This window comes from Schistocerca piceifrons, chromosome 7 (genome assembly GCF_021461385.2).
Source record: "Schistocerca piceifrons isolate TAMUIC-IGC-003096 chromosome 7, iqSchPice1.1, whole genome shotgun sequence".
In the NCBI taxonomy this organism is placed as follows: domain Eukaryota; kingdom Metazoa; phylum Arthropoda; class Insecta; order Orthoptera; family Acrididae; genus Schistocerca; species Schistocerca piceifrons.
Window position 1 is genome coordinate 336062958 of NC_060144.1, and position 17017 is coordinate 336079974.

Consider the following 17017-nt stretch of genomic DNA (forward strand, 5'->3'; position numbering starts at 1 on the left):
TAATACAACTACTATAATACTTCTTTACAATGAACACATTACTGCATTGAAATGGTGCAGAAGTTACATTGTACTCACACACACACACACACACACACACACACACACTTACAATGATCACATTAGTGCACTGAAATTGTGCAGAAGTTCACAGATGATGTGACTTACCGAACGAAAGTGCTGGCAGGTCGATAGACACACAAACAAACACAAACATACACATGAAATTCAAGCTTTCGCAACAAACTGTTGCCTCATCAGGAAAGAGGGAAGGAGAGGGAAAGACAAAAGGATGTGGGTTTTAAGGGAGAGGGTAAGGAGTCATTCCAATCCCGGGAGCGGAAAGACTTACCTTAAGGGGAAAAAAGGACGGGTATACATATATGCTGACAAGTTATTGAAAATGTGTGTTCCTGAATAATGCACACGTTTTTGTACAAGACTAAGTGACTTTAAATCCTTGTGAAGGTTATTCTTATTTCTAGTATTGATTCCATGAATTGAGCTGTTGGTTTGAAAAAGTGATATATTTTTAATTGCAAATTTCTTTAAGGAGTAAATATATTGGGAAGCAGTAGTTACTATCCCTAGTTCCCTAAACAGGCTTCTGCAGGAGGTTCTTGAGTTCACACCACATATAACTCTTACTGCACATTTTTGTGCCCGGAAAACTTTAGCTTGTCTTGATGAATTACCCCAAAAAAATAATCCCATATGACATTATGGAATGAAAGTAAGCATAGTATGCCAGCTTTTTCATTTTTATATCCCCTATGTCTGACACAATTCGCATTGCAAATAGAGATTTGTTAAGACGCTTCAGAAGTTCTGTGGTGTGCTCCTCCCAGTTGAATTTATTATCAAGCTTGTAATCCCAAGAATTTAACACTGTCCACTTCTTCTATCTTCTTGTCATTGTATGTTAGACATATACTTATGGGACACGCCTTACAAGCAATGTATGCGTACAGAAAAGTAACAGTAAACCACACCATGACGTACAATGCCCTCTTTCACCGCTTGTCATTTGATTTCACTGAGGATCTCTGTGATGCTTACATGTTTATTAAATGAATCTGTAGTGAAACACACTGCTTTTCTTTGGTTGTATTTCCTCTGTCAATCCTATCTGATACGGATCTCAGAGTGCCAAACAATATTAAAGTACTGGTCAAACAAGGGTTTTGTAAATTGCATCCTTCATGGGTGGGCTACACTTCCTGAGGGTTCTTCCAATGAATGTGTCACATTTTTTTCCTTGGATTAGAGTTACATGGTCATTCCACTATAATTGCTACTTGCATATGCTCAAATATTCATGTGTGTGATTATTTCCAGTGATTCCTTGGCAATTATGTAATGATACAAGAATGGGTCTCTCCATTTATTTGTGCACAATAGGCTACATTTGTTTATGTTGACTGTTGAGGGCCAACTGTTAATCCCTGCATCAAATGTCAATCCTTGACAGGTTTTCCTGCTCTGTACTAAAATTTTCTAGAATTAAGGCTTCTCAGAATAAAACAGCACCATCTGAGAAACGTCACATAGAACATGCGACACTATCCACTAATTGATATTGTAAAAAGTGATGGTCCTATAAAACACCTTGGGGTATGTCCAAAGTTACTTTTATGTCTGAAGACCTCTCTCCGTTAGAATGAAATGCTGTATTCTGTTTTCTAGGAACTCGTGACTGTGTATGCTCCTATTTTGTTAGTTGGGCAACAGTGTGGAACTGTCTTCAACAACTTTTGGAAGCCAGGAATGTAGCATCAACTTGGGTGCTGATACTGCATACTGGTAAAAATGAAAGCCAATCAGTTGACTTTTCCATGAAGCAGGGAAGGGTAGAAACAAGGATGGTGATGTAATTCTCCATTGGTAATGAGGCCATTACAAGAAGAGAAAAAGTGAAGATTGGACAAGGGTGGGGAAGAAAGTTGACAATGGCATTTCCTTTAAATGAGTTTCTTAAACCACATTAAACCTACGTCAGGGTGGTGATGATGATGCCACAGATTTGAAGCTAGCATGTTGCAACTGAAAGTACAGTGCTCTAATCTCTGCACCACCTCATTCGGTTCTTGTTGTGAAGTTGTAAATTGTTTGGCACCAGTGCTCATAATAAGTGATAGGTTATGTTCCAGGCACCCATAAAAATACTCAACAGAGGAACTTGTTCTAGTCACCATTCCAAAGACTTGTTTTGCTGGAGCTCTCCATGACCAGCCTATCCTTTCCAGATCCCTTCATTTGCCTGTGATTGTTGCAACCACATTCTCTTTGCTGTAGTGAAGCATTAGTCTTTCTGTTAATGTATACAATACCCCACCACCACTACTTTTGTTACCCAAGTAACAGTGCCTTGATGCCTCAACAAGTCAGTACATCTCTTAGCAACATATCGTTTCCTTTAGTTAAGTTGTGGCATAAAGTTCTGTCCATTTTGATTCAATACCCTCATAATTAGCTACGTGATCTACCATCTCATCTCCAATATTCTTCTGTAGCACCACATTTCAAAAACCTTATTCTCATCTGGTCTGTACTATTTATTGTCCATGTTTTGCTTCCATCTGAGGACACACACTCACAAATACTTCAGAAAAAATTATGAACACTTATGGTTATGTTGGAAGTTAACATATATCTCTTTTTAAAAATCACTCTTCTTGCTGTTGCCAATGTACATTTTATATCCTCTTTTTCTGCCATCATAAGTTATTTTGTTGCTCTAATAACAGAAACATGTCTACTAGTTTTAGTGGCTTAATTCATATTCTAATGCTCTCACCTTCATCTGATGTAATTTGGTTAAGTTTCATTACCCTGGTTTTGCTTTTGTTGTTGTTCATTTTAAAATCTTCAGAGACAAGGACATCGTCAGAATTTTCCCTGGGAAGTGTGATAAAATGGTTTTGTAATTAACCTGTCAGCACCTTGCTTCTTTAGTATTGGGATTATTAAATTCTTTTTCAAGTCGTAACATACGCATGCGTCTTATACCATGCTTACCAGGTTGAACAGTTTTGTCATGATTGGTTCTCCTTTGCTTTTTTTTATAATTCTGAGGAGATGTTGTGTATCCTAAGAGTCTTGTTTTTACTTAGGTCTTTCATTACTCGTTGGATTTTTCTTGCAGTCTTCTGCCCCATATGTTTTTTGTCTCCTTCATGCCCTGTTTCCATAATATTGTTGTAAATTTCATTTCTATTATGTAAACTTTCTCTATATTACTCCAGTCTTACAGCTTTCCATGCTTTGCTTTGGTTTGCATAATAGATTTATGCCAGAACTACAGTAGCCAAATAATCAATGATTGTCAGCAATATTGCAGTGTAGTCTCTTGTCAACATTGAAGGCTCTGCCCAGTCCCATGTGTTCCCCACTTCCCTGTGCAAGACATACCCAATTAATATTGTTCAAACCACCAATTCATTATTTGATGAAGGAAGCAGTTACATACTGTGAGAACCTAACAAATTAGAAATGTATTATTATGGTAGGCAAGGTATTCCTTATAACTTTTCTCTCCTCGTAAGTTTCTCTCAACAGTTAATATGATGCTGATTCATTCCCCTCCCATTCTTGTTGTATCTGAACTATTACTCTACTAATAATGATGTCAATATCAGTAGATATAAAATTCTGATTTCTTTAACAAAATATTTGGGAGTAACTTCAGATGAGTTCTGACATGTGAAAAACACAGAGTAATCGTCATACAAAGTGTTGTATGAAATTAATTAGACACATGAACTTAGGGCATAACATTATGTTGCTCTGCTACAAAATAAGCATGCCCTGTTCGTTGTAGTTATATCATGTTAAACAAGTAGATATCACCTTAAATGAAATGTGCAACCATTATTAGTTATTCAAGATCTTGTGATTAAGCCTACTACCTAGCATTCTTGGTACCCACAGACATTAGGCAACATAATCAACCCAGGTTATGAGATAGGCGTAGTAGCAGCGGATGTTCCCATCTCACTGAATGGGTGTGCCTAAGTTCATAAGAATGTGTTGTGTCAACACACAAATAAGAGTGGACAGCATGGAAGTCATCAAATAGTTGGATCAGTGTCAGATACCAGGAAATACAAGTCATCTTGTGAGATGACTCCTCAGGATTGCAAAGACCAACAAATGGGGACTCACTTGCTGAACAGCAAATTTTGTTTATATGACAGATCATGAAAGATGGAATTGACTCTACCTTACACAGTTGTGACCTTTCCAGGTGTGGGCCTGATATATTCTAACAGATGCACACTTAAGTTTCCGAGGCAAGACGTTGTTATTCTTCATCCTCTTTTTACCAGGTACCTTTCCTTGAGAAATATTTTGCAGCAGTTTATGTGTGTTCCCATTCCTCATTACATGGCTGAGATATTTTTCCGCATTTTGCTGTGTTTAGGACTTCATTCTCCGTCTTCATTTTCTGGACAATGTCATTAATAATTTTATCTTTCTGCGACACTCTTTAACATTCTTCTGTACGGCCACATCTCAAATGCATCAAGTCTTTGTCAGAGTCCATGTAGCAGTTCCATAAAAAAGGATGGGGAATATGAAGCGCTACAGAAATCGTAATTTTGTTTCGTGTAAGAAGTGGTTGAACGTATTAATCATTTTACAAAATGTTGCTTTGGCTTTGTTGACAAGGACTTATAATTTCTTTGGAGTTACCCCTTTAATTGGTTCCCAGATGAATGTGTTTGTTTACTTGTTCAGCAAGTTTTCCATTACTGTTATGATGACAGTTCAGTAGGTCTTCCTTGATTATGAGTGTTAATTTTATTTTCCTTACAATGATTTATAAGCCATAATGCTCACTACTTTCCATTGATTTGGGATACAATATGTTGAAGACTATTTAGGCTGTTGGCAAATATTACAGTATCATTAACATAGTGGATATTTTTCAGCTTCTCATAATTGAAGTTGATACCTTCTTCGATATTTTCAAGGGCGTGTTTGAAGACATTTTCTGAATAGAGCTTAAATATTAGTGGCAACAAAATACAACCTTGTCTCAGCCCTTGGCATAACTTCAATGTGTCACTTTCTCATTTTCTACTCACACAACATATGTATTCCAATATAGATTAATTTTGAGCCAGAGGTTTTTGTCATCCATTCCACTATTTTTTAACAACTCAGCCATCTTACATTGTATTCTACCAAAAACCTTTTGATAATCAGTAAAACAGGTATAGACTTCACAGTTCATTCACCTGCCTCGAGATGACTGGGTGTTTGTGTTGTCGTCATTATTTCATCATCATTCATCCGTGTGGCGAGATTGGACTGAGCAAAGGTTGGGAATTTGTATGGGTGCTGATAACCGTGCTGTTGAATGCCCCACAAACCAATCATCATCATCATCATCATCATCATCACAGTTCATGTCTCAACACCTCTGGAATAAGATCTGAATGCTGAAAAGAGGCTGTGGAGTACTGACAGCATTTCTGGAGCCAAATTGTGTAAGTGCCATTTGTTCTTCACAAACTTTTAAAAAATTATTCACAAAATAATCTAAAATTACTTTCAGGAGATGGCTCAGTGACATCACTGTTATGGAATCACAATGCGTAAAAATAAGCCAAGCTCTGATTGAAGCCAGTTTTGAGGAATGAATACCCAAATTATACGTTTTATTGAATAGTGTTGTCAACCATTCTATTGGTTCTTCCTCAAACATCTAAAGGAATTCAGGAGGCATCCCATCTGGTACTGCTGTTTTCCCATCTTTCATTGCCATTACTAGCAATCACCCTTCTTCCACGATAATATGTGGTGCTGTTTTTCCTGTGACTTGAGGTGAATCTGGTCTATTATCATGGAAAAGTTCTTCCATGGAGTTTCTCTAAATATGTATTTATTAATTTTTGTCAATGATCAGCTTATTATCATTAACTACACATGTAGATGAGGTTGCATTCTTGCATGGAAGTTCCCAGTCTTTTTTACTGTCATACAATCATTAAAGTTGTATTTACTTTGTAAAGTCTCAATACATGAGTGTTTTTGTTTCAATCTTCTTTTGCTTCCCTGATTTTCCCCTTCATAATTTTGTTTGGTCTTACACATTCACCTGGGGTCGATTTTCAGCTTTTACCTATTTTTGCCGTTACTGTTTTGTACTAAAACTATATGATTATACAGTTTGATTTTTGATGTTTAATTATATAGCTTCTGACATGAGCAGATGAAAAAATTCATTGTTTCAGGCCCAGAGTATGGAACAACAGAGGCTGCGTGGAAGGGTGTCTTGGTTGAAGCAGAGAGACTGTGCGATTTGCATCTAAAGGTTAAGGACAATCTATGTAATGATGTTATGAATCAAGTGAAAACGTGGCAGAAAGATACCTACCACAAAGTAAGCATGATTCAAATAAATGTAACAAATCTCTTCATCATACAGCTAATGGAAATTTAATGATTTTTGTATTTTTTTTTTATTGCAGTCAATGATGCAGATAAAAGAAAAGAAGGAAATGGAGGATGCATTTAAGAAAGCTCAGAAACCATGGTCAAAATTGTTAGCTAAAGTAAACAGAGCCAAAAGCGACTACCATGTGGCATGCAAAACAGAGCGCTCTGCTTGTAACCAAGAAAGAAATGCTAATGCTGACAGCTCTTTGTCTCCTGATCAGGTCAGTGAGTTCATGTTGTTTAAAATCAGCATGCATGCACGTGCGCGGGCACACGCACACACACCGCTAATTATGGATGGAGTAGTGGTGAAGAGTAATTCCGACCCTGTACTTTGTTTCACATCAAATTTGAGTGCTTATGATAAGTTGCTTTTGATGTTCGGGTGCCCAGTTCATAGGACATGCCATGTCCGATTTTGTGCAGGCCTGGGTTTTTCAGATGTCACAATTTTAATTGTTTGTTGGAAGTACCTTGATTCAGGGGACAACCACCTAGTCAACAAAACTATGCCATTGGTTACTGTACATTGTAACAGAGGATAGATGGGGCACACTGTGAGAAACCATTCACCAATTTAGTGCTGGAAAATAACCACGAACCAGAATAACTTGTTCCCTTTAGGGTATGGAAGCTACTAGAAAACACATTGCACAGAGATGAGCATGCTCACTTGACTTGACTGGGCACTCAATGCATGAAAGCACCTAACTTGAATTGATTAGTCATGGTACAAACTGACAGCTGGACACGAATACATCAAAACCCACATAAAGTGATTCAGATCATTATTTTTGTGTGGAGGATTTTCCATGGCATCAGACTGGGCACTTAGTGTCAGATATCGCCTCTCACTGGTGAACAATATAAGAGCCTAATTTCTGATTATTTGTAACATATTATTCGACTGTATGACCCAGAAGTATACTGAGTATTCATAGCCTAAGATGAAATAGTACACATTTAGTGAAGTGCCCTGAAAATGTTGGTGATGCTGTATGTACTGCTCTTTTATGTACTTTTCCACCTGCAGGTAGTGATGTAATGAAATAGAGTATCCAAACTATATGCTTGTCTTTATATAAGAAACTGCAAACTTGGTTAAGATGGATACTGTTCATTGTGATAGTGGAGTTTTGTCACTTAAACTTTCCTTTTACATTAGATCTGATTTGCAGTTATGGACCACAGTTTCTTAATATTATATACTTTGTTTTTTTGCCTATTATAAAATATCTTTAAACTGATTGTATTTACAGGTTAAAAAGATGCAGGACCGTGTGCAGAAGTCAAAAGAAGATGTACAAAAAGCAAAAGAGAAATACGAAGCAGCCCTTGATGAGATAAATTCTTACAATCCCAAATACATGGAGGACATGACTGTAGTCTTTGACAAATGTCAAGAAATGGAGGCTCAGCGATTGCAGTTCTTTAAACAAACGATGTTTTGTATTCATAAGTGTCTGAATGTTTCTCAGGATCCAGTGTAAGTAGCAAATATTCATGGGCTGTATTAGAATTCATGGAATTTGTATTGTTAGTAAATGTGTGGGTTTGGGGGGGGGGTGTAGTGAATTAAATACAGGTCAGTTCACACTGCAAACAGGCAAACTCATCATTAATAATGGAGGAGTAAAGGTAACAACTTACTATAAGATTGAGGCATCGGTGCTCAATAGCCCCATAAATGAGTCTGAAATCCACTCAGGTATACGGTAAATTACTACCTTTGCTCCTTCCTTTATTTATATTCCACCAAGAACTTTCCGTTATCATATTTTCAAACTTGCATTAAGAATGATGAAGAAAGTTGATTAGCTCTGATGCTGTTGTTGCTTTTGTGTACAAAGTTACTATACATTTTCATGTTTCACAAATGGTATCTGTAGGTGGTAATGTTCTAACTACTATCACTTTTTTTCAGTTTGCCTCAAATATATGAAGAGTTTTACCACACAGTTAATAATGCAGATCATGAAAAGGACTTGAAGTGGTGGTCAAATACACATGGTGTGAATATGGCTATGAACTGGCCATATTTCGAGGTAGAACCTGCATGATAGTTACAATTATATGTACTGTATGAAAATATTACTGCTTCTTTCTTTTTCTGTTCATTGCTAGAATGTAGTGTGTAGTGCATTTTTACTTTACTCTGCCACTACAGCGAGGTTATTGACAGATTCTTCTCTTTCGTAGAAGAGAGAAAGGGTAATGTTATGTATTCAGATGAAAATGATTATTACTTTTCCACAATTCTTCAGTAACACTGCAAATCAGGAATCAATTCTTACATGCTGTTTGTATAAAATATTACATCAGGATGTTTTAATAATCAGCTGTGAGGACATGTCACGTGTCCTGGTTGGATAGCTCAGTTGTAGAGTACTTGCCCTCTAAATGCAAAGATCCCAAGTTTTATATTGCAAACTGTAGGAAAAGTCATAGCTGCATCTACTTTAAATATTTTTGTAAGTATCAATAATAAAACTTGTCATTACAGAACGACAGTTCGCAACAATATTATGCAAAGGATAGTTGCTACTCATCATATAACAGAGACGCTGAGTCACAGATAGGCACAACAAAAAGACTGTCACAAAATGAGCTTTCAGGCAAGGCCCTTGTCTAAAATAGACAACAGACACACATACACACACTCATGCAGACACAACTTGCACATTTCTAATTTTACATATGAAAGAACCAGAGGTTGTACAGAGATTCAGGGAGAGCATAAGGGAGCAATTGACAGGAATGGGGGAAATACAGTAGAAGAAGAATGGGTAGCTTTGAGGGATGAAGTAGTGAAGGCAGCAGAGGATCAAGTAGGTATAAAGACGAGGGCTAGTAGAAATCCTTGGGTAACAGAAGAAATATTGAATTTAATTGATGAAAGGAGAAAATATAAAAATGCAGTAAGTGAAACAGGCAAAAAGGAATACAAACGTCTCAAAAATGAGATCGACAGGAAGTGCAAAATGGCTAAGCAGGGATGGCTAGAGGACAAATGTAAGGATGTAGAGGCCTATCTGACTAGGGGTAAGATAGATACCGCCTACAGGAAAATTAAAGAGACCTTTGGAGATAAGAGAACGACTTGTATGAATATCAAGAGTTCAGATGGAAACCCAGTTCTAAGCAAAGAAGGGAAAGCAGAAAGGTGGAAGGAGTATATAGAGGGTCTATACAAGGGCGATGTACTTGAGGACAATATTATGGAAATGGAAAAGGATGTAGATGAAGATGAAATTGGAGATACGATACTGCGTGAAGAGTTTGACAGAGCACTGAAAGACCTGAGTCGAAACAAGGCCCCCGGAGTAGACAATATTCCATTGGAACTACTGACGGCCGTGGGAGAGCCAGTCCTGACAAAACTCTACCATCTGGTGAGCAAGATGTATGAAACAGGCGAAATACCCTCAGACTTCAAGAAGAATATAATAATTCCAATCCCAAAGAAAGCAGGTGTTGACAGATGTGAAAATTACCGAACTATCAGCTTAATAAGTCACAGCTGCAAAATACTAACACGAATTCTTTACAGACGAATGGAAAAACTAGTAGAAGCCAACCTCGGGGAAGATCAGTTTGGATTCCGTAGAAACACTGGAACACGTGAGGCAATACTGACCTTACGACTTATCTTAGAAGAAAGATTAAGGAAAGGCAAACCTACGTTTCTAGCATTTGTAGACTTAGAGAAAGCTTTTGACAATGTTGACTGGAATACTCTCTTTCAAATTCTAAAGGTGGCAGGGGTAAAATACAGGGAGCGAAAGGCTATTTACAATTTGTACAGAAACCAGATGGCAGTCATAAGAGTCGAGGGACATGAAAGGGAAGCAGTGGTTGGGAAGGGAGTAAGACAGGGTTGTAGCCTGTCCCCGATGTTGTTCAATCTGTATATTGAGCAAGCAGTAAAGGAAACAAAAGAAAAATTCGGAGTCGGTATTAAAATTCATGGAGAAGAAATAAAAACTTTGAGGTTCGCCGATGACATTGTAATTCTGTCAGAGACAGCAAAGGACTTGGAAGAGCAGTTGAATGGAATGGACAGTGTCTTGAAAGGAGGATATAAGATGAACATCAACAAAAGCAAAACAAGGATAATGGAATGTAGTCTAATTAAGTCGGGTGATGCTGAGGGAATTAGATTAGGAAATGAGGCACTTAAAGTAGTAAAGGAGTTTTGCTATTTGGGGAGCAAAATAACTGATGATGGACGAAGTAGAGAGGATATAAAATGTAGGCTGGCAATGGCAAGGAAAGCGTTTCTGAAGAAGAGAAATTTGTTAACATCCAGTATTGATTTAAGTGTCAGGAAGTCATTTCTGAAAGTATTTGTATGGAGTGTAGCCATGTATGGAAGTGAAACATGGACGATAAATAGTTTGGACAAGAAGAGAATAGAAGCTTTCGAAATGTGGTGCTACAGAAGAATGCTGAAGATTAGATGGGTAGATCACATAACTAATGAGGAAGTATTGAATAGGATTGGGGAGAAGAGAAGTTTGTGGCACAACTTGACCAGAAGAAGGGATCGGTTGGGAGGACATGTTCTGAGGCATCAAGGGATCACCAATTTAGTATTGGAGGGCAGCGTGGAGGGTAAAAATCGTAGGGGGAGACCAAGAGATGAATACACTAAGCAGATTCAGAAGGATGTAGGTTGCAGTAGGTATTGGGAGATGAAAAAGCTTGCACAGGATAGAGTAGCATGGAGAGCTGCATCAAACCAGTCTCAGGACTGAAGACCACAACAACAACAATATGATTGAGCATCCTAGAAACATAGCACATCTGTAATGTCCCTTAAAATTTACTGTATGTGGCACTCACCACCTATTTTTAGCCAGGCTTAATGATATTACGAGGCAAAAGAAATGGAGACTATTATTTAAAATGGAATCATTGTGCTTGAGGGTAAAATTTTGCTATTAGTTTGGAAGCAAGGGGGTGGGTTCGAGTCAGTACATCTGCCTGTGATGGAAGTCTAATGTAGGCCACATTCTTTCTGGCCCATACCAAAGTTTTTGGTCATAATTCGGTGGTAGATGGAGAAGGCAGGGAGGGAGCAGTTTATTCACGTGATATAATATACAAATTCATGACATTTAGCTTATGCAAGCTGCAAAAGCTGTAAAAGAATGCTGATGAATTAACTAATGCTTTTGGCAGTTTTCACAAATTTAAATTAATTTCTTTTATTTTGAGCTTTTCTGTCTGTATGTTTTTATAAATAACTCTATGTATATAAATGTGTACCAGAACTGATTCTGCAGTGATGTGATGTGTGTTGTTTTGCATGTAATCATAAAATGTTCAGTGCTTTCATTTGTGTGTTGCTGTATCAACAAACTGCTAAATGTTAAAAGTTTGTGTAGTTTCTTTACACATTGTAAGTTAGTTGTTTATTTATTCAAACATTTTAGAGCATGCATTGCAATGGCATGCCATTAGTTTGTGTGTTTTGAAGCATGTTAGTGACCCTGCACGTGTTTCGCAGGAGTACACGGAGGAGTTCAGGGACATTGCAAAAGGCAAATCAAAGGCGGAGATCCCGATGGGAATCACACTCATCAACCAGAGGCCTGTTGGAGAAGACTTGCATGTAATAATTAAGTTTTTTAGTTGTACAGAATGCTATAATTTGTAGCTTTGTTCTCTTAGTAATAATAGCAAAGAAAATTCCAGCAGAGGAAGCAAGTGTAGGTCTGTTCAAAACCTTCTTAACAGATTAGTAAGCATAGACCATGCAAGAGCTCTTTCTGTCATGTGTGTTCATTTTATGTTTGTTATCGCTATTATGAAGAAATTGTAATTTTCTGTAAAGAACGTACACTTTGACGCAACAAGATGTGGTCTTTCATAGGAGCACAAAGATAGACAAATTAAAAGATCTATCACTTCGACTGAAAGTTACCTACACCTAAAATTTTAAGTACCATAGTGTACCACTTGATGATGTGCAGTAGAGGGCGGATTTGAGCTCAGAAATATTGATGTGTGTTCCATTCAACATGCTAGTCAGACCTAGTGGTCTGCTGGTAAAGTTTGTGCCTGGAAACTGAAAGTTTACAGGATTGAACCTCAGTCAGACACCAGAATATTTTAGTCTGCTTTTAGTGTAAACGTCATCTCCGTCAGCGATGTGCGCATGCTTGAAACAATCCAGTAGTGCTTAATGAAATACTCATTTAAACTAATAGCTTGGTGGAAATGATGTCATTCTTTGAATTTATTGACACAGTGGTGTCAACAATCAAACTGTTTGAAGATGAATGATGTAAAGATCTGGACTAGAAATTCAGAAATGATCCCATTATGAAAGCAACCAAGCAGCTGATATTCCGGACTGCAAAAGAGTAAAACAATTTATCTGAAATGGGTTGGGAAGACAGTTCTGTTTCAAGGTGAATCTATACTGTAGTGTTACATATAGAAGATTAAAGTAGACTGTTAAAGATCAGTAAGTGACAGACACCCAGATATTACCATGACAGGGCATGCTAAAAGAAAAAGAGGACAGTGTTGATTGCTTCTGAAGAAATATTGTGACAAAAGTGATGCAGTTGCATTGAGATGGCATAGGAATCATTGGCTGAGCCTCCCCCATTCACTGTTCAAATTACTCACATAATATGAAGTATTATATCAAAACAGTGTGTTCAAAGTGCGATGTGTGACAAGAAATTTTCTAAAACTGATTCTTCAACAGACAGTTTAAGTTACGAAATGTACACTGATGAGTCAAAACATTATGACCACTGCCCACCACAACACTGAATGCTGCATGGTGGTGCTGTGTGCGTGCGACGAGGTAAGGAAAGTATACACTGAAGCGCCAAAGAAACTGGTATAGGCATGCTTATTCAAATACAGATATACGTGAAAAGTCAGAATAGGGCGCTGCAATCAGCAGCACCTATATAAAATGCTGTCTGACGCAGTTGCTGCTGTTACAATGGCAGGTTATCAAGATTGTTTGAATGTGGTGTTATAGTTGGTGCACGAGCAATGGGGCAAAGCATCTCGGAGGTAATGATGAAATGGGGATTTTCCCATGCAACCATTTCATGAGCGTACTGTGAATGTCAGGAATCAGGTAAAACATAAAATCTCTGACATTGATGCAGCTGGAAAAAGATCCTGCAAGAACTGAACCTACGATGACTGAAGAGAATCGTTCAGTGTGACAGAAGTGCAGCCCTTCTGCAAATTGCTGCAGTCAGTGGTGGGCCATTAACAAGTGTCAGCGTTTGAACCATTCATTGAAACATCATTGATATGGGCTTTCAGAGACGAAGGCCCACTTGTGTACCCTTGATGATTGGATGACACAAAGCTTTACGTCTCGCTTGGGCCCATCAACACCATCATTGGACTGTTGATGACTGGAAGTATGTTGCCTGGTAGGACAAGCATCATTTCAAATTGTATCAGGCAGATGTACATGTACTGGCATGGAGACACCCTCATGAATTCATGGACCCCGCATGTTAGCAGGGGGTGACATTTACGTAAATATCCTGTCTGGTCACCAGCATCCATTCATGTCCATTGTGCATTCTGACAGACTTAGGAAGTTCCGGCAGGACAATGCGACACCCCACACGTCCAGAATTGCTACAGAGTGGCTCCAGGAACACTCTTCTGAGTTTAAACACTTCCGATGGCCACCAAACTCCCCATGCATGAACATTATTGAGCATATCTGGGATGCCTTGAAGTGTGCTGTTCAGAAGAGATCTCCACCCTCTTGTGCTCTTACAGACTTACGGACAGCTCTGCAGGATTCATGGTGTCAGTTCCCTCCAGCACTACTTCAGACACAAGTTGAGCCCTTGCTATGTTTGTGTTCTAGCACTTCTGCATGGTTGCAGGGGTCCTTCATGGTATGCCGCGGGTGTACCAGTTTCTTTGGCTCTTCAGTGTATAAGTGGAGGAGAAATGAATGGAGAAGCACTTAAGTGATGATGTTCCTGCAAATGGGGAAATTCACTGAAACACTTTGGCATATTTCTATGGCCCAGTGGCTGCAAACTTGCTTCTCGGAATGTGCAAAGCTAGTCAGCTGCTCAAGAAATACTGTCATGAGCAAATTATGGAAACTGGCTGAAGGAGGGTGAAACCACAAGTAGGTGACAAGGTGAACATCGGTGCCCTATCACAGAATGTGGATGTTAGAAGCTTTGTCACTCTGTAAAGTAGGATAAAAGTCGATCTGTGACAAATCTGGTGACACACTACAGTGCTAGTGTATGCACAAGTATTTCAGAGCACACTGTTCAGCATGAGTTGACCCCTATGTGTTGCCATGTTGACCTGGTGATATTGTCAGTTAAAATTGCAATAGCTACAGGATCATTGAGATTGGAGGGAGACGGAGCACAAGCTCGAATTAGGGAAGGATGGGGAAGGAAATCGGACATGCCCTTTCAAAGGAACCATCCCGGCATTTGCCTGAAGTGATCTAGGGAAATCACGGAAAACCTAAATCAGGATGGCCGGACGCGGGATTGAACCGTCGTCCTCCCGAATGCGAGTCCAGTGTGCTAACCACTGCGCCACCTCGCTCGGTTCATTGAGATTGGACCGTGGATCAATAGGAACATATCATTTGCTTGGATGAATTATTTTTCTTGTTACATCAGGTCAATGGTCATGTCTGGATACACCTTCATACAGGCTAATGTCAACTCTAAATCTGAGCGCACCAGTGATGCAGGCTGGTGGCTAGGGGAGACATTCACCAGGGCTTCCATGGGACCTGTGGAAGTAATCAAAGGCACCATGACAGCTATGGCCTATGTGAACATTTTTGCAGAACACATGCATCCATTGCTGTGTCCCTGACAGTGATGGCATCTTCCATCAGGTTAAGTGTCCATGTAACAAGGCCAAAATTGTGTTGGAGTGGTTTGAGGAGCACCATGGGGAACTTGTGTTGATGTTGTGGCTACCAAATTTGCCCAGTAAGAACCCAGTGGAACACTTCTTGAGACTGTTGGGCACCAGCTTTGTGTCCCTACCAAGGACTTGTCGAATCCATGCCGCACAGAACTGTTGTATTGTATTCCAAAGGTGGACTTACATGCTGTTAAGTGGGGGTCATATAATTTTGGCTCATCAGGGTATGTTTGTTTAAAAAACCAAATTATCCCTTTGTGTTTGCATCAAAAATTTCTGCTTCTGTAGTTATCTTACAAATTGCACATCATTCAAATTTTAAAATTTCATTAAAATGCTTTGATTAGATTTACAGTTTTAGAACTTGCATAATAGCTCTAAGCACAATGATGTATGTAAAACAAACTGGAGTGTTTCCAGTGAGCAGGAAATTGGGTACATGTTTTTCTCATACCTCACAAATTTAGAAAAGTGAAACCTCATTGTCTTTGAAATGAACGACTGTTGGAGTAAATTTCTTTCACCTTGCATTTTTAGTTGTTGTTACTACTAAATTACACAAGTTTTGCTCTTATAGTAGTTCAGTTCAAAGATTAAGAACAACTATTTGGTATATTCAGTCCATTTTTAATAATGTAGATGAATCGAATATTTAATGGTTGCATGTATGTGGCAAAACTGTAGGCTGAAACATTTAATTTGGCTTTTTTGCTGTGATCACCATTTCGAGCATGACACTCATTTTTCAGACTGCATGACTATTACTTTGGGTTGTTCAAATAATTCATTGGCAAATAAGAAACAGCACACTATGATAACTGCAATGTGCAAGGGTAGTATTTCAATTATGTGCTTTTTCTGGGTCCACAAAAATTTATCACAGAATTAAATTTTGCCAACAGGCAGTTTTGTTACATAGTTGACTGATTTGTAGGAATTATAATACAGAGGTCCAGAAAAATGTAGGCACTCTTTGGTAGTTAATATCTCTGGAACAATGATGTATCATTTCAATTTTGCTCGGTAGTGTAGTCCATTGTTTTCTCAACAGATCTTGGTGCGTGTTTATCCGCAAATGACAGTGCAGTGATAAATGAAGTAAGATTGTCATTTGAGTACTGCAAGGCCATATTGAAGTGGTACTGGAAGTGTGAAAACATGACGGAGGTACAACGGCAATGTGTACAGAACTTTGCCATTAACACGTAAATGTGTCTGCTAAATTTGAAGCAGATGGTACTGTTCAGGACGTGCATAAGGAAAGGTATGGCCGATCAAAACATCACCAAGTCCAGCCTTCCAGTGCTGCTGTGTTGCAACATTTTGCTAGGTCACCTGAAAAATCTGTGAAGCAGGTCGCACGTAAAAGCGGAGTGAGCCGATCAAGTGTATGACGAATTCTGAAGGCTGCAAAGTGGAAAGTGTACCTTCCAAGATCACTGTAAGCTATGAATGAGGACGAGCTGGATGAAAGCTGGAGTACTGTGAATTGTTCGAAGTCATGTTTCGTGAGAATGAACAGTTTGCAGGGATGGTTATCGGGTCTGACGAGACGTAATTCAAACTGAACAGTACTGTAAACCACCACAACTGCTTTTACTGGGCTCCTGAAAATCCTCGTGTTCATGTGGACAAACATGTTAATCTACTGTGT

General features: G+C 38.7%; 1 protein-coding gene across 9 annotated transcripts in view; it reads left to right on the forward strand.

The window, feature by feature from the left end:
• LOC124805154 (protein kinase C and casein kinase substrate in neurons protein 1-like) overlaps positions 1-17017 on the forward strand; it is a 554660-nt gene that overhangs the window by 512735 nt on the left and 24908 nt on the right. For 8 of the 9 annotated variants that reach the window (XM_047265633.1, XM_047265632.1, XM_047265627.1 and 5 more), the window contains 5 exons: positions 6243-6391; positions 6480-6668; positions 7707-7933; positions 8372-8492; positions 11960-12064. In XM_047265633.1, the coding sequence (XP_047121589.1) occupies positions 6243-6391; positions 6480-6668; positions 7707-7933; positions 8372-8492; positions 11960-12064 (791 nt within the window). The remainder of the gene's footprint in view (positions 1-6242; positions 6392-6479; positions 6669-7706; positions 7934-8371; positions 8493-11959; positions 12065-17017) is intronic. The other variant, XM_047265631.1, reaches the window with a different exon arrangement.